At 39.8% G+C, this 24,904-nt stretch overlaps 1 protein-coding gene across 28 annotated transcripts in view; it reads left to right on the top strand.

Annotated features, from left to right (window-relative positions):
- Fam13b (family with sequence similarity 13, member B) overlaps nt 1–24,904 on the top strand; it is an 80,821-nt gene that overhangs the window by 17,921 nt on the left and 37,996 nt on the right. For 26 of the 28 annotated variants that reach the window (NM_001106158.1, XM_063277238.1, XM_063277236.1 and 23 more), the window contains 7 exons: nt 3,471–3,636; nt 4,949–5,140; nt 5,558–5,770; nt 8,051–8,228; nt 8,519–8,660; nt 16,090–16,250; nt 24,531–24,669. In NM_001106158.1, coding sequence (NP_001099628.1) covers nt 4,984–5,140; nt 5,558–5,770; nt 8,051–8,228; nt 8,519–8,660; nt 16,090–16,250; nt 24,531–24,669 — 990 coding nt within the window. In that variant the 5' untranslated portion in view covers nt 3,471–3,636; nt 4,949–4,983. The remainder of the gene's footprint in view (nt 1–3,470; nt 3,637–4,948; nt 5,141–5,557; nt 5,771–8,050; nt 8,229–8,518; nt 8,661–16,089; nt 16,251–24,530; nt 24,670–24,904) is intronic. The other 2 variants (XM_039096732.2, XM_039096733.2) reach the window with 2 other exon arrangements.

Below are 24,904 nucleotides of genomic sequence, written 5' to 3'. Positions count from 1 at the left end.
GAACTGAAGTAGAGGTCATGGGGAGAATGCTGCTTATTGGCTTGCTCCTGGCTTGCTCATCCTGCTTTCTTATACAACCCAAGACCACCCTTCTTGTGGAATGGCACTTAACCTTAGTGGATTAGGTTCTCCCACATCAATCATTAATCTAGAAAGTGCTCCACAGACTTGCCCACAGGCCGATCTGGGTCCCGCCTTCCCAGATGACCCTGGCCTCTGTCAAGTTGACAAAGAACAAATAGCTAGCACACTTACATTTGATATTTTTGGAGAAACAAAAGGTGTAGTATTTTTATTTTCTATATGGGTTAATTTTTTTTTAAACCTAACATTTCTGAACGAATGAATTACTGAAAATTAATTATATATATAGCATCCCATTTTATATAGCATTTGTTTTTACAGATAAGCAGCAAAGTAGCTGATTTTGTTTTTATATTTATTTATTTATTTTTTGAGATGATTCTCCCTGTAGCTCTTGCTGTCCTAGAATTCTTTTTGTAGACTAGGCTAGCTTCAAACTCAATGATCTGCCTGCCTCTGCTCCTGAGTGCTAAGATTAAAGACGTGCACTACCACCTCCTAGCTTGAGTTTATATTTGGAAAAGGATCTTAGCTTAAATTTAGACTAGATATATCGATACCAAGAATCTGTTTCTGTCACATCAGTATTAAAAAGGCATACTTGGTAATATACTCTAAGCATGTCTAGGAGATCCAGGGCAGTCTTGTTTATGATTGGTTTCCAGGCTACCCGGGGCTGTATAGTGAGACTCACTGCCTGAAAAACAAAACCAATCAATGAAGAAATATATTTCAGGTAAATCTTTGTTAATAAAGTATATTTGTAGCATGCCAAGAACATGGGAGAAGTTAATAGCCTAGAAAGAGGAAGTGTGGAATGTAGAGATGAGCTTGCCTACCATTCATATTCCCAACGTGAGTGCATTGGAGCTTCTCCAAGAGAGAGCAGAAGGTTAATTTGTGAGTAGCTGTTGTTAACTAGAAATGGGAAGAATGAAAGATTTGGAGTAGAGTATAATACCTGTCACTTTAATGCAACTACTCGATTCACATGACAAAACAAGTGGGAGTCAGTCAGTGGCTTCGTGGTGCGTTAAGGAATATGGAAGCAGCAGCTCCAGTGGGATCTATGTTTGTCAGCTAGAAAGGCAATCCCCTTCAAAGGCAGCTGCAGCTTCAGTCACAAGCTCTGGAAGGTGACCAGTTTTGTCAGCTCTCTGAGCCTTTCTTTTTTTTCCTCCTTACCTTACCAAATGGTTGAAGGATTCTGATGGGTAGTGAACTGGAAAGTACTGGAAATGATAGCATCAGTTCAAATACTTGGATTCTACTGTTGGTTAGTTTAGAAGTGGAAACAAAAGTGAAGTAGTCTTCTTCTTTTTTTTCTTTTCTTTTCTTTTTTTTTTGGAGCTAGGGACCGAACCCAGGGCGCTCTATCGGTGCTGCTTTTGTATGTGTGTGCAGAGCTGTATGTGCGTAGTGCACATATGGGCGGGATGCTAGTGTTCCTGTGTGAGTATTCATTTGAAGGCTGAGACAACTTGGAACATTGTTTCTCAGGAGCCAGCCACTTTGATTTTTGAGTTAGTCTTTCACTGGGAGCTGGGGCTTGTGGATTATGCTAGGCTAGCTTGTCTGCTATGGAGCCCCTGGGATCTCTCTGCCTCCCCAGCACTGTGATTACTTGGGCATGCCACCATGCCTGGCTTTTTATGTGGGTGCTAGGGATGGCCTTCTTGGATGAGCACTTAACTCTCCTCAGTCCCCACCTTTCCTTTGTTTTGTTTTTCCAAAGGTATTTTTTTGCCAGCTGTGTAAAAATGAGAAAAGCTTCCATTTCTGGAAACCCATTTGTCTGAGTTAAGTTATAGAATTCCTATAATATCTTTTTGTATTAAAACAAGTACATTGTAGTTTTATATTTAAAAAAATTAAATGAATTAGCCAAGTATGGTTTCATAGCACTCAGGAGGATGAAACAGGGGGGTCTTAAATTTTTGGCCAGTCTTGACTACATAGTATGACTGTCTTTAGGAAGAAAAACAAAAAAGATGGGTTGGAGAGATGATTCAGTGGTTAAGAGCACTTACTGCTCTTTAGAGAACCTGAATTAGCTTTCCAGAATCCACATTGGGTGGCTCACAGCTGCCTGAAACTCCAGTTACAGGGCATCCAATGTCTTCTGGCATCTGCAGTCTCACACAAGCACATTCTCATTCTCTCTCTCTCTCTCTCTCTCTCTCTCTCTCACAAGCACATTCTCATTCTCTCTCTCTCTCTCTCTCTCACACACACACACACACACACACACACACACACACAAATAATTTTTCCCGGGGGTTGGGGATTTAGCTCAGTGGTAGAGCAGTAGAGCCCTTGCCTAGGAAGCGCAGGCCCTGGGTTCGGTCCCCAGCTCCGAAAAAAAGAACAACAAAAAAAAAAATAATTTTTCCCCCCAAGACAGAGTTTCACTGTAGCCTTGGCTATCCTGGAACTCACTTTGTAGGCCAGGCTGGCCTCAAACTTAGAGATCCACCTGCTTCTGCCTCTAGTGCTGGAACCAAAGGCAGTGTGACTTTTTTTGCAATCAGCTTTTAGTACAGTTTAAATTTCATTCTGTTTCTGTGTGTCTTCCCTCTCTTTCTCTTTCCATGTCCCCCTTCCCTCCGTTCCCCCCCTCCTGTGTGTGCATGTATGGGGGGCGGTGTCAGAGGACAACTTTCAGGAGTTGGTTCTCTTTTGACCAAATGGGTCGTCCCTAGGATCAAATTCAGGGCATTAGGTTTGGCAACAAGTACCTTTACCCCCTTTAAGCCCAAGCTCTGGGTTGTGATCCCTTTGGGAGTTGTATACCAGATATTCTGCATATCAAATACTTACATTATGATTCATAACAGCATAATTACAGTTATATTAGAGGGTTGAGAATCACAGCTCTAGCCTTTTTAGTTTCTTAATGTATTACATCTGTATATGCTGTTAATTAGTGTATCATTCACAACTCTGCTTTAGAAATACAAGTTACATGTAGTTATGTGTTCTTAACTCCCAGCCCCACCCGAAATACAGAGCTTTGGGCAGTGGAAAACAGTTGAGAAATTTTGTGCATTTGAATGATTAGAATTGGCTGGGAAGCAGAGGCAGGATGATCTCTGTGAACTTGAGGCCACCCAGGTCTATATAGTGAGACCCTAGTTTGTTTGTTTGTTTGTTTTTAAGATTTTTGTTCACCTGTCTAGGAATGGTTGCTAGATCCTGAAATACCAGGTGTTTCCTGGGAGCTTATTGGCCAGTTTAGTCTACCTGAAACTGGTAAGCTTTGGACTCAGTGAGAGATTCTATTAAAAAAATAAGATGGGTTCTTATTCCTAAAAATAAGACTAGAGGACCACACACAAACACACATAAAGATATAAGAATTAAAACAGTTTTTCCTCTTTTTCTAGATTAACTGCTGAAGTACTGATCGAGTTCTGCGTTTCTTCAATGAGGAACTACAGGCTGATCTTCTGCCATAATCTCAAACAACCATAAATGACTGAAAGATGCTTGCTCAGTGAGGGTAGCTGGTGCAGAAGCCGTTTGTAAACTTAGGTGTTTAAGTACTCACAGGTAAGCTCTCTTCGTGGGAATGCTCTGTAAAGCCACAGAGACTTTAGAGTTTGCTGTTAGAGCTGCTACTAATTTTTCTTCCTTTTTTTCTGTCAATGATGCATGTAGTTAGCTGCTGTCTGATTAACTTTGGGTTGTATTAATTAGCTGATACAAAGTATATCAAAGAATAGATGTTCTTTTCCTAAGACTATGAGAATTCATGCTATTTTCTTGTTCCTAACTCAATTTCTACCATTCCTGAAAATTGGTTGGAGTGTCTCCTGGTCATGCTGTGGCGCCTTTGATCTAGTGAATACAGTTGATCCAATCTTAACTTTTTAAACTTTAGATAATCTTAAGATTCACCTTTGTTCTGAAGTATCAGTATTTGGAATTTTTTTTCTTTCTTTTAAAGATACCCTTTCTCCGTTTGTGTAAAGGGTGGATTTTTACTGGGATTAGTTTTTTTTGCACTACTTGTTATTCAATGCTTCAGATACTGGAGACAGTTCTATGAGGCGTTCTTTTCTTTTCTTTAATGATCTTTATCCTACAAAAGTAAGACAACCATTTCTTCTGGACTAGCTTGAGGGTCTGGAATTTTTCCTCACTAAAGTTGAAGTGTGGTGGTGCACACCTTTAATCCCAGCACTTGGGAGGCAGAGGCAGGTGAATCTCTGGGTTTGAGGTTAGCCTGGTCTACAAGTGGAGTCCAGGACAGCTGAGACTTGTTACGCAGAGAAACCCTGTCTCGAAAAACAACAACAATTGCTCTTGTTCCTATCAGGCCTTTGTTTATAAAAAATGATGGTTAGTGATAAATGTTACATGTGGTTGTGTCCTAGCAGTTGAAAGGCTGAGGCAGCAGGATTTGAGTTTAAGGCCAATCCTAAGCTTGAGATTTGTGAACTGAGGATTCATATAGCAGGATCACAGTTGGATTGGGTTTGGCTTCTTCTAAAAACGTCACTGCCACTGTGCTTTCAGAGTGAAGGTCTTGGGGCCACATTTGGCTCTTAAGTTGTCTTGGGATCTTAATGTTACTTTCCAAAAAGGTTTGGATGATTCGTTTGATGCTGTAAAGTGTTCAGACTTTACAGAACATTCAGACCAGATTCTGTAGTAAAGAAAACCTTAGGTAATTACACTGAGATGTATTTGTAGGCTGAATCATGGGCCTGATAATTGGGACATATTTAAACAGATGAGTGCACATTCAAGTGTAAAAGCAGTTTTTCTTTAATGTATTTATTCATATTGCCACTTGTTAATTATTATAGTCCTTTTTTTTTCCCTTTTTCTATTTTCTTTTTTGTCTTTCATTTGGCAGAAAAGACAGCTTTGATTTCTGGCTGCAAAAAAGCTATGAGGAAGAGCTCCTCCCCTTCCTTGAGTAACTGCAACTCCGATCTTGCTAGCAAAATATTTGGAATTCCACTTGATGAGCTGCAGCAGGGAGGACATCCAGACAATGAGGTTCCGTTCATAGTCCGCCACGTTGTGGACTATATTGAGGAACATGGTATACATTTCCTTATTTTGAGGGCTAGCTTTTGTTGTAATAAACACAATTTACCCCTTTTTGATTTTGGATTTAATTTTTTCTTAGAATGGATAGTGCAAAGCATGAAGAACAATTTAAACACTTAGAAATGATAAAAAAATATTTTTGCTTAAATTGATTTACCTAGAAATGGCAGTTGCCCAGCTGAGAACATTTTCAGCGGGGGTAATAGGAATCTTAAAATGAATGTAAAGGGTGGGATGAAATAGAATATTCCCTCAGAGATAGTATGTGCTAGGTGATCAATTTGTTTTTTAGTTAAATCTGGGGAGCCAAGAAAGGCTTTCCAAATGTGAGCGTTTTAACTTGAGAATGAATGAATGTGTGACTGGACAGTTGAAGGTGCAGCTTAATTCTTGCCTTGAACTAACGTAGGAGGTCTGGAGCAACAAGGGCTGTTTCAAGTCAATGGGAATGCTGAGACAGTGGAGTGGCTTCGGCAGAGATACGACAGTGGAGAAGAGGTGGATTTGGTTAAGGAAGCGGACGTCCCCTCAGCCATTAGTCTCCTTAGGTTTTTCCTGCAGGAGCTCCCCGAGCCCGTCATACCTGGCAGCTTGCATATTCACTTGCTGCAGCTTTCTCAAGGTAACACTTTGATTTCTATCAGTCATTTATTATGAGTTGTAGAGTCCTTACCTTTTAGAAATTTGATATGTGGTTAGTTTAATATATATATTTCAGAGATTAATGTTTTATTTCCTTGTTTGTCCTCTGGATATATAGTTTCAGGGAGTGGCAATTTCTTGCATCTTTGTAGTACTTATTAAAACATTTAGTATATATTTTTGCATATATGTTTGTGTTTATGTGTGAGGGTGCATATGTACCACTGTGTGTGTGTGAGCATCAGGGGACAGTCTTAGTGTTGTTCCTCAGCTTTCTACTTTTACATAGATTCTGGAGATCCAAACAGTCAAGGAATTGAACTTAGGGTTCCAGACTTTGTGGCAAGTGCATCTACACTCTGAGCTAGCGCTCCGTCCTAAGCTAAAGTTTCAGAGGTGTATATAAACAGATGGTAAATACAAAATACATGTATGGTTGTGACAGAAGGATAATGGGAGATATTAGGTATAATTATGTATGCGTGTGTGTGTGTGTGTGTGTGTGTGTGTGAGTGCAGGCTCCTGCAGAGTCCCTAGCCGGGTCAGATCCTCTGGTGTTAAGGAACTGAACTAAGTATCCCTGCTTGAGCAGCACACACCCAACTCTTTCTCTGGAAACTTGTCCCAGAGGTTAATGACTGCTATCACCTGTCTGCCTATGTCTCCTTGTTTGTGTTTGTTTTTTCTTTGGGTGTGGCAGGATCCCTGTGTAGTAGTCTTGGCTGTCCTAGAGCTCACTATGTAGCCTCTGGAGTGCTGGAATTAAAGGCATGCACCGCCACACCCAATTAAAATTTATTTTCCACTAATTGCAGGCATGATGTCTTAAAAACATTAAATTATTAAAATACTAAGTATAACAAAAATATTAAAACCTTGTGGACGTTTATGTCTATAGTCCCAGGCATGTTTCATTCAGTTGTGAGGTCAGAGTATTTGGGTGTACAGTTACTAATACCACAAAGTATAGGAAAGTCATGTGACTATACCCGTTCCTGATATGCTTTGAGGGAGTATGAGAGAGAGAGCGAGAGAGTGCGAGTGCGTGTGCGTGTGCGTGTGCTTGCAAGAGGTTGATGTCAGTTGTTGTCTTTAGTCATTCTCTCCTTATTTTTTGAGATAGGGTCTCTCCCTGAACATAGAGTTCTGAGTCAGTTAGACCTAGCCCCAGGGCTCCTCATAGCTCTGCCTCTCTGGTCTGTGTTTGGCTTCTTATGAGGTGGATGGTGGGGATCTGGGCTTAGGTGCTATGCAGTGCAGCAAGAAGTCACTGACTTAGCTCTCTCTCTAGCCCCTGTAAAACTGTTCACATGCCTGTTGCCTTATAGAAATGGCCAATATCATCATGACCATAGATAACCTTTTACCATTTTCCCCATGTGAGTTAATTTTAAAAAACAGGAAAAAAAAATAAAAGTAATAAATTACTTTATTTTGAAGCACCTCTGAGAAATTAGACCATCATCCACTAAAAGGGGTTTCTAAAACTCTAGTTCCTGTTAGTAAAAACTCACTGATATAACAAATACAAGGCCTAGTAGCTTCTGTGTGCACTTGGTAAAAAAACAAACCAGAGCCAGGTATGGTGGTTTATGCCTGTAACCCCAGCACTGAGGCAGGAGGATTGCCTATGAGTTTTAGGCTAGCCTGGGCTAGTCAGTTTAGGTTATCAAGTGAGACTGTCTCAAAAACAAAACCAAAAATTTAGAGAAAACCAAGTGAGAAACAGAAAAACCTTCCAGTTTAGTTGGACCATATTACTTATGTTTAGTGATTCTTTTTTGAGTGCCAAGAGAGAAGAAAAACCTCTGTCACCCTGTCCATTTCTTATTTTCTTATTTATCCATGAAGAAAATTGTCTTTGATAGTTGCTCACTGACGGTTCCTTAGTAGTTTCTGTTGACTGAAGGTCAATGTATTTTGACTTCTCAGAGTTGGCATTTGTCTGGAAACCCAGGTGTAGTCATGTAGGAGACAGCATGGTGAAGGATTGGAGACTTGAGGCACACAAGTAGCAGGTGGGGAAGATAGCCTACAGTAACTGAGAGACTGAGTCCTTCTTCCCCACCTCCCCTTTAAACTCTTCTTTCACTTAATAAGAGGAAATGCAAAGCCCCTAAGGTGTTTGGCCTTTCCAGAGGAAGTGAAGAGGTTTGAATTGTTGTAGTAAAAAAAGATGTGGGTGGAGTAATGTGAACCTGGCAAAATATCTGAGCTTTACTTTTACTTCATTAAGGAAGCCTGTCATTATGTTTTATAGATTATAATAATGAAGATGAATTTGGAAGAAAGCTGAGGTTCCTCTTGCAACAGCTTCCACCTGTTAATTACAGTTTGTTAAAGTTTCTGTGTAGGTTTTTAGCCAATGTAGCATCACATCATGAAGAAATTTGGTCTGCAAATTCTTTGGCTGCTGTTTTTGGTCCAGATGTCTTCCAGTAAGTTATTTCACAACTTTTAAGTTTTTAAAAATTGGATCCATGGACTGGAATCATTGTCTTCCCAAGGATCATAGGCTGCTTGGTCAACCATTATTTTTTATAGTATATCTGATTAATTCTCAGAGCATTGCTGTGTTCAGGGTACAAATTAGGTTTTATGGATGGGAAAACTGAGGCACAGAATGATGACATAAATTGCTCAGTTTCATAAATGACTCACTGGTGGTTTTCTCATTTTACCTGTAATTAATTTAAGAACTCAGCTCAATTTAAGCTTTTATTCTTAGCATTTACACGGATGTGGAGGATATGAAAGAGCAAGAAATCGTGAGCAGGATAATGGCGGGACTTCTGGAAAATTATTATGAGTTTTTTGAGAATGAAGAGGAAGATTTTTCATCAAATGATTTGAGTTCAATTACTGAGCAGGTGAGCATACCTAATATTCTGTTTCCTAGAAAATATAACCCTATGCTCTTACTGGCTTGACATGAACTTACATAGAATTTATTTTCTAAACTAGAGGTGGTTCTGTGATTGTTTTGTAATTAATCCATGTGGCATATGATTTGATTTCATACCCTTACCCCTACTTTGTGATCTCAGTTTAGGTCCTAAGCAAAAGGAATTTATTATAGATTAATTTACAGTGCTGGGGATTTTACCTAGGGCTTTGAACATGCTAGGTAATCATTCTATCACTGAGATAAATGTTCAGATAGGGAAAAGTCGGAGAACATGGTAGAAATTGTTTTGTACTTTATTTTCCAGCCTCACTATTAACCTAGAAATTATTGATTTTGTGTAGCCCAGACTGCCCTTGAAATCTAGATAACTTCTTTTTCTTGAGTGTTGGGATTTCAGATATACCAACACTTGGCTAGTGGATAATTTTAAATTCTATGACTTTAATAAATTATTCAAATCCATGAGTTATGTATTGATTTTTAGATTGTTTTACTTTTGGTTTTTATTGTTGTGTGAGGACAGTGTCTTAATTTAGCCCAGACTGGCCTTGACCTCAGTAGGTAGCCTAGGCTAATCTTAAGTTGCACTAGCTTTTCCAGTGCTGGGATTAGCTTCCATGCCTCTTGTAGCTCAGGCTGGCTTCAGACTTGCTGTGTAGACAGAAATGACCTTGAGCTTCTGCTCCTTCTGCCTCCCTGGTAGGATTTTAGGCATTCACTACCACACTTGGTTTTATGAAGAACTGTTTACAGTCTGCCTGAGTTATATCCTTAGTTCCTACATTTTAACGTTTTTCTTTTTCCTTTATGAATTAAGAATTTTAGAGTGAATAATTGCAATTTTTTATAGTTTATAAAACCATTAATAATCGAGACTCCTGAGGTTTAGAATTTGTGAGTTAGAGATCTGCTGTCACAGGCCTTTTTTTTTTGAGACAGTCTCATTGTATATTTGAGACAGTCTCATTGTATATCTGAGACAGTCTCATTGTATATCTCTGGCTGACCCAAGACTTAACTACAGACCACAGACTCACCTCTACCTCACAGATCTGTTTTCCTCCCTCCGCGGCCTGGGTGCTGGGGATAAAGGCATGAGCCACCACACCACACCCGGCTAGCTTATTGATGTCGGCCTCCTCTAGCACACAGTGTGGTCTTGACCTGCTTGTGTAGCATAGATTGGCCTTGAATTACTGATGCCCTTAGCTCAGGTTTCCGAGTGCTGGGATTATTGGCATGTGTTTCCACACTTAGCTTCGGGCGATTGTTGCTTGAGGATAAATATCAAGAGGACAGGTCAGTAGCTGTCATAAAGGTTTTGTTTTGTGACCGGGTCTCATGCAATCTAAAGCTGACCTGGAATTCCTTACATAGCCAAGGCTTGCCTTGGGCGTCCAGTTCTGTGGCTTCCCCTTCCGGTGTTGCCATTACAGGCATGCCCCACTATTGCCTGGCTGATACTTACACTTTAATGTCTTTTTTTTTTTTTGGTTCTTTTTTTCGGAGCTGGGGACCGAACCCAGGGCCTTGCGCTTCCTAGGTAAGCGCTCTACCACTGAGCTAAATCCCCAGCCCCTACACTTTAATGTCTTGATAGTTATAAGTCTGTCTGTTGAGGAATTCTGTATGTCACCCTTCTTTAAGTTATATTTTAATCCCATAGTTCTTTTAGAATTAAGATTAATAGCTATTTAAAATAAAATAGCAGTATGTGTGTTTATATCATTGATTTTTCTGCTTTCAAGATTTTTGACTTGCTAGAAAATGGTGACGACAACTTTATTCATAGATGCCTAAAGTTTACAGTGTACGCCTTGGTTGTGCTTTATATTGTGATGTGATTTTGTTTTTTTTTTTTTTTGTCCTTTAATTTTCTTACTTGTGTCGAATTATATGTCTCTATGTTTATGTCATTATTTTTATATTTTTTCAAGCATTAGAAAAATTGATTTTAAAATATATTGTGCTTTACAAAGGATGATACTTAAGACTGAGAAGAAATGTGGAAATTCTGTTTGCCCATGGATGGAAAAAGATATTAGTGAGGCTGTTGTGGTTGTACATGCCTTTGATCCCAGCACTCAGGAGGATCTCTAAGTTTGAGAGCAGGCTGGTCTGCAGAGCAAGTTCCAGGACAGCCAGGACTCCACAGAGAAACCCAATCTTGGAAAAAAAAAAAAAAAGGAAAAGATCATAGTATATTGAGCAAAATATCTCCAAGAAAGAGGGTGGCGAGGTGGGTTTTGAAGTAGGGATATATGCTTAATTATCAGTTGCTAATTACTGGGGTCTCTTTTTCTAAAAAAAATACTTAATTTTATGTTTACGTGAATGGTTGTCTATGCACCATGTGCATGCCTGATGCCCTCACAGGCTAGAAAAGGGTGTTGGATCTTGTGCAACTGGAGGTATATATACTGGGAATTGAACTTGGGATACTGGAAGAGCAGCCAGTGCTTTTAGCCATTGAGCCATCTCTCCAGTTCCTAGGGTATATTTTTTTACTCATTAAAAAATAAACTTAAAAAAAAACAAACTTGTTTTTTATAAGTTGTTTTTTTTTTTTTTTTTTTTTTTTTTCTTGGAGCTGGGGACCGAACCCAGGGCCTTGCGCTTGCTAGGCAAGCGCTCTACCACTGAGCTAAATCCCCAACCCCCAAACTTGTTTTTTTTTTTTTTTTTTTTTTTTTGGTTCTTTTTTTTTGGAGCTGGGGACCGAACCCAGGGCCTTGTGCTTCCTAGGTACAAACTTGTTTTTTTAAGCAGTTTTGATTTGTTAGTAGAATTGATAAGGTATTTGAGTAAAGTAAGATAGTCTCACACTCTGAGCAGTTGTGTTTTAATTGCTTTACCAAATACCTCTTAAGTCTTGTTTGCATATTTTAAGATACCTGTAAGTATGACTGTCTGGCAGTGCTTTGCTTTTTATTTTAATTTTGATATCTGAAGAAGCCAAGTTTATTCGTTACTGTTTCGTTGAGTTTCGTTCCACTGACCCAGGTATTTAGTTGTTAAACTCTCCTGAAGGTAGTAGGTGGTCTTATTCATTATATGTGTTGAAGTGATGAATAGGGAATGCTTGAGAAATGATGAAGTCAGGTGGACTTTGAGTGGGCTCTGTGAATGGTGAGAATCCAGTGAGGAGGTCTTCTGAAGATGGGAGTGATGACTCTGTTTCTTTAAGCGCGTGAGAAGGCCCTAGAGAAGGGAGTTACAGCAGTCAAAGAAAGAAGAGATGTAAGTGTGGGGGAAGGTTTTCCTGAAGGGAAGTCGAGACAGCTGCACAGGGCAAGTTCAAGTTTACTTACAAATAAAGAATTGTTGAGCAGAAGGCCAAGTGGACAAAGGAAAGATGAAGAACCTTCAAGGATTAATTTGGAATGAGAGGACATTTTACTGTATTCTTCGTGTCCTCTCTTGCTCTAAGTAATTGAATCGGTTATTACTGGAGGAAGTTCCATGGATGGAACTAGGAACTGGAATTGAGAAACTCCTACAGGTTGTATTTTTAGTTGAATGTAATAATGCTGATGAAATACTGTCAGTCATGTAAGGTTTATGGACTTGAATATGACACATGCAGCATGAGGTAACAGGAGGTTTTCATAGTTCCCCAGAGCTGTTGGCTAGTGAAACAACGACTTTATAAATAATTCTTATTTTTTTAATTTTTGAGATTGTGTGGTATATGCATATTTGTAGGCTAGAGGACAACATGGGTATCTTCCTCTGTTAGGAGATGGAGGTCTCACTGAATTAGGTGCTCATAGATTGTTCTAGATCAGCTGGTCTGTGTGTCCTGGCATCTTCCTGACTGTGTCCCTGGTACTAAATTTACAGGTATACATGACCATGTCTGACTTTTCTATGGCATCTGTGGATCCAGATGGAGGTCCTAATGCTGGTGTGGTGTGTGTGGTGTGGTGTGGTGTGTGGTGGTGTGGTGGTGTGTGTGGTGTGTGGTGTGTGTGGTGTGGTGTGTGTGTGGTGTGTGGTGTGGTGTGGTGTGGTGTGTGGTGTGTGTGGTGTGGTGTGTGGTGTGTGGTGGTGTGGTGTGTGTGGTGTGTGGTATGTGTGGTGTGGTGTGTGTGTGGTGTGGTGTGTGGTGTGGTGTGGTGTGGTGTGTGGTGTGTGTGGTGTGGTGTGTGGTGGTGTGTGGTGTGTGTGGTGTGGTGTGTGTGGTGTGGTATGTGGTGTGTGGTGTGTGGTGTGTGATGGTATGGTGTGTTGTGTTGTGTGTGGTGTGTGTGGTGTGGTGTGGTGTGTGGTGTGTGTGGTGTAGTGTGTGGTGTGGTGTGTGGTGTGGTGTGTGGTGTGGTGTGTGTGTGGTATGTGGTGTGGTGTGTGGTGGTGTGGTGTGTGGTGTGGTGTGTGGTGGTGTGGTGTGTGGTGTTGTGGTGTGTGGTGTGTGTGTGGTGTGGTGTGGTGTGGTGTGTGGTGTGGTTTGGTGTGCTCCCTGAGCCAACTGAGGAATCCAACTTACCTTAGCTGTGTGTATGTTTGTTTGTTTGTTTGAGATGCATATATGTTTGTATGTACATGGGACATGCATGTACATGTATATTGCCTGCATGTGGAGGCTGAAGGTTAGCATTGATGTCTTCCTTGATTACTTTTTACTTTGTTTATTGTGGTAGGGTCTCTCGTCATACTGAGACTTTACTGACTTGGGCCAGTCTAGCTTGCTTTGGGAACCCTGTCTCTGCATCTTGAACACTGGGATTACAGGCAGGCCATCATTCTTACCTGGCTTTGTATATGTATGGCTCTGGGATTCTGAACTCTAACCTCACACTTGAATGTTACGCACTCTACCCTCTGAGCCATCTCTACCCTCTGAGCCATCTCCTTAGTCCCCATCATGATTTATAAAAATGATACACGTTAAAATAGTACCTTTTAACTAAAAATAGGTGGACTGGATTAGTATTTATTCTGTTTAAATAAAAATGAGTTCTATAAATCTATTGTATGTGGGTGATCCAGGCGGGTGTCATGGTTCCTTGTGGAGGTTGGAGGACACTTTGGGGAAGTTGTTTTTTCCTTGCTGTATAGGTTCTGAGGAGCAATGTTGAGGACATCTAGTGAGGCTTGATGGCAAGAGCCTTTATCTGCTGAGCTATCTTTCCAGCTCACTGCCCCCTTTGAAGTTTTTTTCATCATTGTTTTATGGAGTAGATGAGGCATTACATTTATAAGCACAACAAATTAAATGGAGTCTGTCATGTATTTACAGATTGAAGCCATTGACTTTGGTTGTTGTTTTAAGATACCATAGGTTATACCCCAGTCTTGGGTATGCCAGGCAGGCAGTGTATCACTGAGCTGTATCCTCCAGCCATTGACTGTTGTTGAGCTTTCATCTGACAGATACCAGTTACTGTTGAGAAGCTCCCACTTGGGTTTATGTAGTTTTGTTTAGGCAGTCATGTTGATAAGACTGGGTCATGGATGTAGTGTTTGATAATTCTAGGAGACACAGTCTCAAAGCAAATTTTCTGTCCCTCTCTGGCTTTTACAATCTCCATGCCTTCTTTGTCAATGGTCCTTTAGGTGCAGGAGTTCTTGTTTATTAACAGTCTATATATCAGTTAGGGTTGGCACCCACAATCAGCTCGTTCTCTGTGTTTTGATCAGTTGTGGTTGTCTGGCTAGTTTGACTGGGCTATAGCACAAGATGTGCTACTATTTTAGTGACTAGAATTAGCTTATAAAAGCTATTAGGGTCTTGCTGAGAAGCTCACATTGACCTGAAAGTCAATGTAGAGCCCAGACAGGCTTGAACTGTTATAGGATTGTGCCACCACATCCAACTGCTTCCTTTAGACAACCTTAAAATATATTTCACTTGAAATGGTTTATTAACCTTTCTTTAGTGTTAGTGGTCTTTGTTACTTGTTTTTGTTAATGATTACTTAGTAGAGTTGGTTTGATGATGGAGACATTTTATATATCCTATTAGAAAAATATAATTACAACTTTGCTTAATAGTTAAAATGTGGCGCTGGAGAAATGTGGTCAGAACACTGACTGCTCTTCCAGGGGTCCTGAGTTCAATTCCCAGCACCCACATGGCAGCTCAACAACTGTCTGTAACTCCAGTATTTGCTACCCTTATACAGATATACATGTAGGCAAGACAGCAGTGCACATAAAATAAAAGTAAATTACTTAAGAAATAATTAAGATGTAAGTTCCTTGTTTCAGGATTTTATTTTGTTTTACTTTTTTGGGGACAATAATGGAGACTGAACCCAGTATCTTGTAAGTGCTAGGCAAGTGTTCTACCACAGAGCTACGTCACTAGTTAGGGTCCCATTTCTTCATGAAAAAAAATTAATTAGATGTTAACTGACACTTTCTGAAACATAGCTAACGCCTAAAGCATTTCACTCCTCTTTTCTCCTTGGTAGGGTTTCACTGTGTGTCTCTGGTTTGCCTAGAATATTGTGTGCAGACCAGGCTGGCCTGGAACTTAGAGATCTACCTGCCTCTGCCTCCTGAGTGCTGTGACTAAAGACAAGTGCCACCTCAGCTTAAGTCAACACTTTAATAATACTCTTATTCCCCCCCCCCAAATGTATCCTGAGCTGGCCTTGCTGTGTGGGATGACCTTGAACTTTTAATAATTCTGCCTCTGTCTCCCAGTTACTGGGTTTACACATATGTTCCACCCAAGTCAATATCTTTGTGCTCTCTTTTTTATACTTAATATTAAATGGCCTGTATAATATACCTAGAAGGTGGAGAAAGGAATTCGATATCTTTCATATTAAATTTAGGAAAGTAGTTTGAAAATGAAGCTTTAAAATTTCTTGAGCCAGGTCTTAATGTATAGTCCTGGCCAATTAGAACTTGCATTGATTCTCCTGCCCTCACCTCCCTAGTGTTGGAATTGCCTGTGCACCATGCCCAGCAAGAATGACATTCTTACTGTTACATGCAAGTTTTTTTTTTTTTAATTTTTTTTTTTCGGAGCTGGGGACCGAACCCAGGGCCTTGCGCTTCCTAGGCAAGCGCTCTACCACTGAGCTAAATCCCCAACCCCCAAGTTTTTTTTTTTTTAAGATTATAACATTATTCATATTTGTGTTGCATCAAAATGCTGTTTGACATAAACAAAATTAAAATTAAAAAGTTATATTTGTCTTGTTTTTATACTTGCTTATTTTTATTGTTTTGTAGTGTTGGTGATTGAACCTGGGCCCTTGAGCATGTTAGATAAATGTTTTCCTTGTTGTATAATTTTATTTTATTTTGGCACTTTATAGGAGAGATTGGATTAGGAAATTTAAAAATGAGTAGCTTGCCTTTATACTATTTTTTTTTAGAATAGTGTATTTAGGTAAGCTTTATTGAATTTCATCCTGAAATTCCTTTGTATGTAGGTTAATGAACTTTCTGAGGAAGAAGAAGAAGATGAGAAGCTGGACCATGTAGAAGAACTTCCAGAAGAAGGTGTAGAGAAGTCAGCTGGCGTGCCCGAGGTGCTGCAGTCACGGATGGCTGAAAACACCCAGGAGTCAGACAGTGTGATAGCAACAGCAAGGTACAGACTTCAGTGGAGCCAGCGTTCACTGCAGACTCAAGCAAGCACCAACAGATGCGCTTGTGAAGCTGAGCTGGGGGTACAGCTAGTGTGGGGGAGTTTGCTTAGCATGTGCAGGGCCCTGGGTGCTGGAAAGAGGAAAGAAAAGGAAATCCTTTTGGCTGGACATGTGGCATGTCCCTGTAATCCCAGCCTTGGGGAGGCAGAGGTGAGAGGATCTCTTTCAGCAGGAGGCCAGGCCATGCAGGCTGTACACAGTAAGACCCTTTCTCAGAAAAAGACATTCGAGTGTAAAAAAGAGCAAAAAGAAAACTAAAATCCATTAAGGAGCTTTTATTTGCTGCAGTCCCACTTCAGAAATAAAGACTTGTGTATACTTTTCTTAAAATTTGTTTTCATATTACCTAGTTAGTTGGGTTGGGTGAGATTTTATAACCTTTGAAGTAGAATTTCTATGTTGTGACAGACCATGACCTTTTCAAAGAAACCATGTAATTGGGCTCATGGTTTGATGGAGTGAGAGCCCCTGATGACAATAAGGCCACACTTTCGTGTTCTTCTCAAACAGTTTCACCAGTTGGGGACCAAGTATTTAAACATAAGAGCCTATGGGGACTATTTCCTTCCAAATTACCACATTGACTTTTAAAATATATTTTGTTTTAAATTCTGTGATATGTGGGAGTATGTATACATGAGTGCAGTGTTCATAGAGGACAGATGGGTAATATGACTGTGCTCATTCTGGGTATAGCAGAATTCCTCAAATGTGCTAAGACATGTTCTCTCCTTGAGCCTTTGCAGTTTCTTTTTATTTAGATATATAATCCTCTAGATATTTGCTTATTTCTTTCAAACTCTTTGTAAATGTTACTTTTCAGTATTGACTATTTTTTTAAAATTCTTTTCTATTTTGTTTATAATGGTTGTGGCCATGTAATTGCTATATTTTGGATCTTAAATGCCCATCTGAGTTCTTTGTTAAAGTTATATTCTCCAGGGTAGTGGTATTGGGAAGTGACTAAACCTTCAAGAGGTAAGATGTAGTGGTTGGTTAGGTCATTAAGAGCCCCGAATGGTATTTTGGGGTCCCTTTCTCCCTCTTTGCTTCTTGGCCATAAGGTTAATGGTCTTTGTAGATTACCATTGTCTTCCAGTACTGGCACGCACAACACGATTAACAGACTTTTGATTACTTATAAGTGTCACATGCATGTGTGCATAACTTTGTGCAGTTTTGTTCAGCCATGAACCACTCACTGAACCTAGATCTGCTTATGCTAAACTAGCTAAAATCTTAACCATCTGCCTGTTTTTTCCCATTCTCCTGCAGTGTTGGGGTTATAGATGCATATCATGCAACTTTTGCATGTGTACTGCAATCTCAGCTCTTCATTTTTGCACAGCAAGTATTTTACCCAGTGAGCATCTTCCCTACTCTACTTTTATACTGATATTTATAGCACTAAGTTGCCCATCAAAATGCTGAATTTGGTGTGGTGTACAAACTTTAGTTTTCCAATGTGGATGTATTTTTTTATCTACCTGATGTAAATGTTGTCTGGAGGCTTTCTGTTAACTTGGGCCTAGTCCTGGAAGCTCCAGCTTCTGTCCAGTCTAATTAGGCTTACCATGTTTCCAGCCTCTGAGACTTACTGCTGAGTAGGCTCGCTGTTCTTGTTCTGAGCTCTGACTGGCTCTTCAGTTCAGTTCAAATTCCTCTCAGACTGACTGGCCCAGTTTGACTTCTCTCTCTGCTTCTCTGGAGTCTCTTTGCCTGATCTTGTAGGAACTCTGTTGGTCCGTTCTGCTCTTCTGGCTCCGGCTCACTCTCCGGCTCACTCTGTCTTCATCTGTATCTAGCTTGTTCTCTCTCTGCGGCCTGTTTTTGTGCAGCTGTCCCAGTAAAGATGCCTCCTTTCTGTACTGCCTGTCAAGTAGCTTCCCTTTTCTCCTCTTGTGAGAGTTGGGCTTATTGTATTCTGTATTGTATGTCTTTCTCTGATTTATCCCTTTGTCTGCTACTCAATTAGAAGTCAAACATGGGTGCTTCTTTCTATAACCTAACTTTACCTTCATTGTTTGGGATCAAAGGTGTGTACTAAGGGTTTATCTGTATTCTAGCCAGAGGGGTTAAAGGTGTGTGGTAAAGCTGACACTATCTGGTAAGAATTACATTCGAGAAGTCCAGTCCATTTGTATTTGGCAACCTTGGAGAAAGTATTCTACTGTATCCTATCTTGGTACCCAAATCGCTTTCTATCATAACTTGAATTTATCAACCTAAAAATAATTTTAGACCTTAAAACATTTTCTTAAATCCTGAATAACTTAAGCTTAATTGTGAGACTATAGCTGTCTAGTCTTCAGCCTCATCAGAGACCTGAGAAGGATAAATATTTCAGTAAACAGAAAATGTAAAGCAAGCAGCTTCCAATACTGTAGAAATGACAGAGACCGCTGGCCATCAGGACAGCGACCAGAGAATCCCCTGCAGTGTTGGAGCATCTGTCTTCTTGGCCTACTGGCCCAGAATGTCTGACAGAATTCTGTGCAACAGGAATTACACGAAGGACTTATATACCTTATCCTGGCAGAGTTCAACGTTCGACTTTCTTTTGTGTCCTGCTTGTCCACCGCTCAGGCAGCCAACTGTCAGCAGTTGAAGCAAGGGCAGGGCAGGTTCTTGAGCAGTGGCCGTTTGCCACAATTGAAGCAGACTCCATAAGGAGGTTCTTCAGTGCTCATTATCTTCTTTGCAGTAGAATGGGGAGGTGACATGTCTCACTGTCAAAACAGTCTTAAATTAGTAAGACATCTTTAAGTGCCACATTATGAAGACCACCTATCTCAGTATATTGAATAGGCCAATGGTGCTTGTCTCTAGATATTTACATCTGATTAACTTAGAAGACATCTAAGCCTAGCTTAGCCTAGCTGAGCCTAACTGAGCCTAGCAACCATACATTTGGTTGACTATTAACTTGCATTTCTTTTTTTCAGAGCTGGGGACCAAACCCAGGGCCTTGCACTTCCTAGGCAAGCACTCTACCACTGAGCTAAATCCCCAACCCCTTAACTTGCATTTCTTAATTATCCTAAACAATTTGTAATGGTAGCTTTCAAATGAACTAGAACAGGTGTTTGCTGTTTGCACAGAACCTGTAGTGGAGAGGCATGAGGCAGTTTTGCCCAGTGGTATTGTTACTAGAGCCTAGGTGGGTTTGTTATTGTGGGGCCCCATCAGCATCTTGGAAACCATTTGGGCAGTTTATATTATTTTTTGTGAAGCATTTTCTGCCCCTTAAGATGTTTCTTTTGTCCAGTGGTCTCCAGAGCCAGTTGTATGCTTTTATTCTCCTAGGAAGATAAAAACCCTGCTCCAACCCTCATTTGGGGGTGGGGTGGGGTTCCTTTATATCTTTCCTCAAACAAAATGTTTTTTGGCAATAGAGAATATCTTTCAATTGATATTAAAAAATATTCTTTTGAATATTTGAAACCAAATATACCTTTGTGGATAAATATACCTATTTCCATATATTTTATATATATATACACATACATACATACATATATACACATACATATATATATATATTTATAGGTTTAATTGTATGTATTTTCAGATCACAAAGGACATTCACTTTGAATTTCAGCTTGTTTTTTGCAAGCAGCTTTTAAATTTCAATCATTGTAATTCTTACATGCCTGTCTCTGCCTCCCAAGTATTGGAATCAAAGGTGTGTACCTCCCAAGTGCCGGGGTCAAAGGTGTGAGCTGTCATCATCCTATCCACCGTTAACTCTAGCATTTAAAAAGCAACTAATTTATAGAGATCTGCCTGTCTCTGCTAGGATTAAAGGTATGGGCTACTTGCCTTCTCAAATATTTTATCTTAGCTCCAAATCATTCTAGTTCTTAGAGATCTATAAAACAAGTCTGAATTGTGTTAACCCTGTGAATTTACTTAAGATATTTTAAATCTTTTTTTAAAAAATACCAATCAATAAGAATATCCTTTTTATTGAAGAAGAAAACTCAAAAACTGATGTCCAAGATAGTGCAGGCCATGTGGCAGTCCACAGTCCAGTAGTCTAACGTGGGATTAAGACAGGTCATTTAAAAAAGTCCAGGACTTTCATGCCAGTAAGGCAAGTATGACTTTGGCAGATTAATTTTAATGGTAGGGCGGTTGGTACCTTTTCAAAGGCCAACACACCTGCTGTGTCCTGCTTATGGACAACCTGGACAGTCTGAATGTTCTAAATACCTTTTACTATTTTTCTCACAAGCATTCTTTTATGGTTTGTTTACGAGATTGGAGGAATGTTACTTTTGTGTTTTCCATTGCAACAAATCACTTCCTATAAATTCATGGCTCTGTTGGCCACATGTTACTTGAATTTTCCTATTTGTCCTTCTGGCCCTAAATACTTGACCTATCTTGCATTTTGATTCACTTGAGATAAAGTTCTAATCCCTAGAATATGAATATTTACCTCAAATATTTTTTACCACAGTTCTTTTTCTGCTTTCCTCCTGCAGGAAACTCCTGTTCTCTTGCTCAGTCACCAGGACCGAGCCCTTTTGTTCTCCTCCTTCCTGTACTCCTTGCCTCTCAAGCAGTTCCTCTTTCACCGGCAATTTTTCCAGTTGCAAAGCCAACTTTGCAACTTTTTAAGAAACGAGAGAGCAGACAATGGACGTGGCCCTCCACTATTAATCAGTAATCAAACTGCCCCATAACTGGATCATGTGGAGGTGTCTTCTTAATTGAGGTTTCCACCTTGCGTCAAGTTGACACAGACTAACCAGCACATATGTTTATATATTTTTATAAGATAAAGCAATGGAGAGCAAACCAGTGTCCTCTGCATCAGCTCCTAGAGTTCCTGTCCTAAGCCTGTGATGTGGAAGTATAAGAACCTTTCCTCTTCAATGTGCTTTTGTCATGGTGTGCCATCACAGCATTAGAAACCCTAACTGAGACAATAAATATGTTTATAGTTTGCTTTATCTAACTAAGTATTGGGAACTTACGTTGTTTCATACACTTAGCTTAGAGAAATATTTATTTTTTGAGATATGTCCTAAGCATGCGTACCACGCTACCTTGAATCCACAGAGATCTGTCCGCTTCACTTTTCCAGTGCTAGGATTGACGCCATGTGTCATTATATCCTGATGAAAATACGTTTTTAGGGCTGTAGAGATGGCTCAGTGGTTAAGAGCACTGACTGTTCTTCCAGAGGACCTGAGTTCAAATCCCAGCAACCACATGGTGGTTTACAACCATCTGTAGTGGGATCTGGTGCCCTCTTCTGATGTGTCTGAAGACAGCTGCAGTGTACTTACATATAATAAAAACCAAAACAACACAACAACAAAAAAAATCCCCAGAAAATATGTTTTTGTTTTTTTTTTTTTTTGGAGCTGGGGACCGAACCCAGGGCCTTGCGCTTCCTAGGTAAGCGCTCTACCACTGAGCTAAATCCCCAGCCCCAGAAAATATGTTTTTAAATGGTTTTCTATGTAGTTAGTAATTTTTTCTGCCCTAGTAATAATAGTGGCATTATGGGTACTTTATATCAGATCATTGATTGATAGATTCCTCTTGAAAATTTAAGTCACTGTATATTTTTTCTTTCAGATATTTGTTTTTGCATCTCAGCTCACCTGTTTACATGCTATAATAGTTTATTTGTATGTATGTATTAATATGTTCAAATACCCAGGTAGGATGTGTTTCTCACTGCCCTGTGTTCTGTTTGTAGCATTTTGGAATGAGCAGTCAGAGCAGCTGTAGCACAGACTAACAGTCAGCAAGAAACTTTTACTGAAAACTATTTACTAAAGTCATAAAAAGGGAGCAATATCTCTCTCTTTTTTTTTTTTTTCTTTTCTTTTCTTTTTTTCGGAGCTGGGGACCGAACCCAGGGCCTTGTGCTTGCTAGGCAAGCGCTCTACCACTGAGCTAAATCCCCAACCCAGCAATATCTCTTTAAAACAATTTGGAGTCTCTGTCTTGTTTGGGAGATTTTTGAATGTATAAATGTGACTTTACATATATATATTTAATTACCATGGACAACTCATGAGTTTTCTACAAAGTATCTTTTTATGCCCAACATAACCAAGTTTTTCTTCCTAATATTGGATACAGATAAAGAGCTATGTCATATTAAACATTAAACTCAGTCTGTTCAACAGGAGAATATAGTATGATAAGCATGCCATGATCAAGACAGGCATATTAATAGCATATTCACATAACTCTATAGCGTATGTGGTCGTTTGAATGAAATGATACACATCTGTTACTATTTAAGTTTTTTTGTTTGTTTCTTTGTTTGTTTGTTTTTTCAAGACAAGGTTTCCCTATAGGTATAGCCCTGGCTGTCTCTGGAACTGGATCTGTAGACCACGTTGGACTTAACTCAAAATTCTCCTGCCTCTGCCTCCTGAGTAGGGTTAAAGGTTAAAGGTGTGTGCCTGTATAGGTTATTCTATACACCAACTGCTGCCCTCTTCCACAGGATGGTGTTACATTAGTTATTAGTAGTTGGGTGTTGTTAATCTGGTCTTTCTCTGACCTGTTATCTTTAACTGTGGTGGAGGAAAGACTTGCTTCCTTTCCTGTTAGCACAGCCCTGCGTTTAGGATGTGTATGTGCTTCTCTCAGACCACAAGGAAGTGGTTTTCATATGTTCATTTATGTTTGCATTTTGGAGACAGATGTACCCATATTTTAGAAGAATAATGACAGTTAATTGGTATATATATGTTTATTTTGAAGATTTAAAAAAATATTATATGTATGTATGAGTTTATGTGCACCGGGTGAAGATCAGACTGCATTGGATCCCCTGGAGTTAAAGGTTGTTGTGATTCGCCCAATGTGGGTGCTGGGAACTGAATTCAGGGCCTATGCAAGAGCAGTTTATGCTTTTAATCACTGAGCTACCTCTCCAGTTCTTGAAGAAGATTTAAAAATAACTAACCAAATAGCTATTAAATATGAGATGAAAACTATTGATAGACATGAAAACTGGTGGCAGGAGTGCTTGTTTTAGGTACCATACTATCCAACTGCAAACGTGCCATGTACATCTTGCCAGACTCTGACACTTGGTGTGATGGCAACCCTGGTTTGTGTGCTTTGATGCCATGATTAAACTTAACTGGCTGGGGCTAAGGGTGGCTGTGTGGTGGCATGCACAAGGGACTGGTCCAGGTATGGCCATTAAAGCTCTCTGAAGGGCTTGTAGAACCATGCCCATAAGCCACATAGGAAGAGAACAAGTGACATTGGAGGAAGAAGGAAGGAGGTATGGGAGAAACATGACAGAAATGTTACAGAATTCTGTAACATTCTGTCCTGAAACCTTGTGTGTCTTGTTCAGACACTGCTCCTTTCACCAGGGGAAGCAGTTTCTGCCCCGTCATTGTTAGCGGTCTCTGTGTAACCAACTATGTAAGGTGGGAAATTTACCATACAAAGCTACTGCTGTTGTGCCTGATGAAGTATTTGTGATGGTATCCAGGACTGAGTTTGCATTTAGTTAAGACAAACAGTATTATATGTAGGACTGTGTGTTTGTAAGGAAATTGTTTAAACACAATAGTTTTATCTTATGAGAGTTCTTACAGGATCTGTTACATTCAAAGAAGAATAAAAATGTTTCAGATTTAATCTAACTTAGCAAAGGAAAAAAGACATTTTTATGAGGATGTGTTTTCTTCGATAAATAAACGTGTTATTGATAACATTGATGGTGTATAGAAAGCTGAACTGGAAGAGTTCCCCTGTACTCAGAAGAGAGCCTGGTTATAGCAATTGCAAGGTCCCTAATACAGAGTCAGCTTCTGGACCATCTTTTGTCAGGTAGATTTATGATGATATACATTGGCTCTGATGATAGCATGATGGCTGCCTCTAATCTCAGCATCCAAGAAATTGAGGCAGGCAGGCTGATTGCCAGTTTCAGGTCAGCTGGATTACATGATAGGATCCCATCTCAAGACAAACATAATGACCTCCACCCCCAACCTCAAATAAGTAAAGATTTCTGAATCATTTGCTTTGAAATGTGGGCTCATGTAATCCAGGCTGACCCCAGACTGCATAGCCTAGGGATTATCTCGAACTCTTGAACTTCGACTTTCATCTCCTGTGTGCCAGGATTCTAGACTTGGGCTGTCACCCCCAAATGCATGGCATGATTGGTGTTTGATTTTTTCCAAAGGCCTGATCTGATTTTTTAAAAATCTTATTAGGGTTGCTGCTGCTGCTGCTGCTGCTACTACTAATGCCAGTGATGGTAACACAAAGTGTTCAAAGCCTGTGGCTGGTACTACTGCAGATAATGAAGTCATGCAGCAAGATTTTGTATTTGAGGATCAGAAAAATAATGAGGTAAGAAATTCTAGAAGCATCATTCTAATTGTTCTAGAACTTAAAGTTACAATTGAGTAATTTTGTTGGCATACTTGTCTCTGTTATAAATCCTTAAGAATATACATTCTCTGTAGAATTTAGGAATCATGTTAGGTAGAAAGGTGAGTTTAAAGCACCTTCCTTTATTTTCATTATTTTTAATGTTTTATGTGTGCTTGTGTGACAGTGTGAGCTTGTGCATGACGCAGGCCAT

Source organism: Rattus norvegicus, chromosome 18, assembly GCF_036323735.1.
Source record: "Rattus norvegicus strain BN/NHsdMcwi chromosome 18, GRCr8, whole genome shotgun sequence".
Taxonomy (NCBI): domain Eukaryota; kingdom Metazoa; phylum Chordata; class Mammalia; order Rodentia; family Muridae; genus Rattus; species Rattus norvegicus.
The sequence above is the reverse complement of the archived record's forward strand: the minus strand, read 5'-3'. Positions and strand labels throughout refer to the sequence as shown.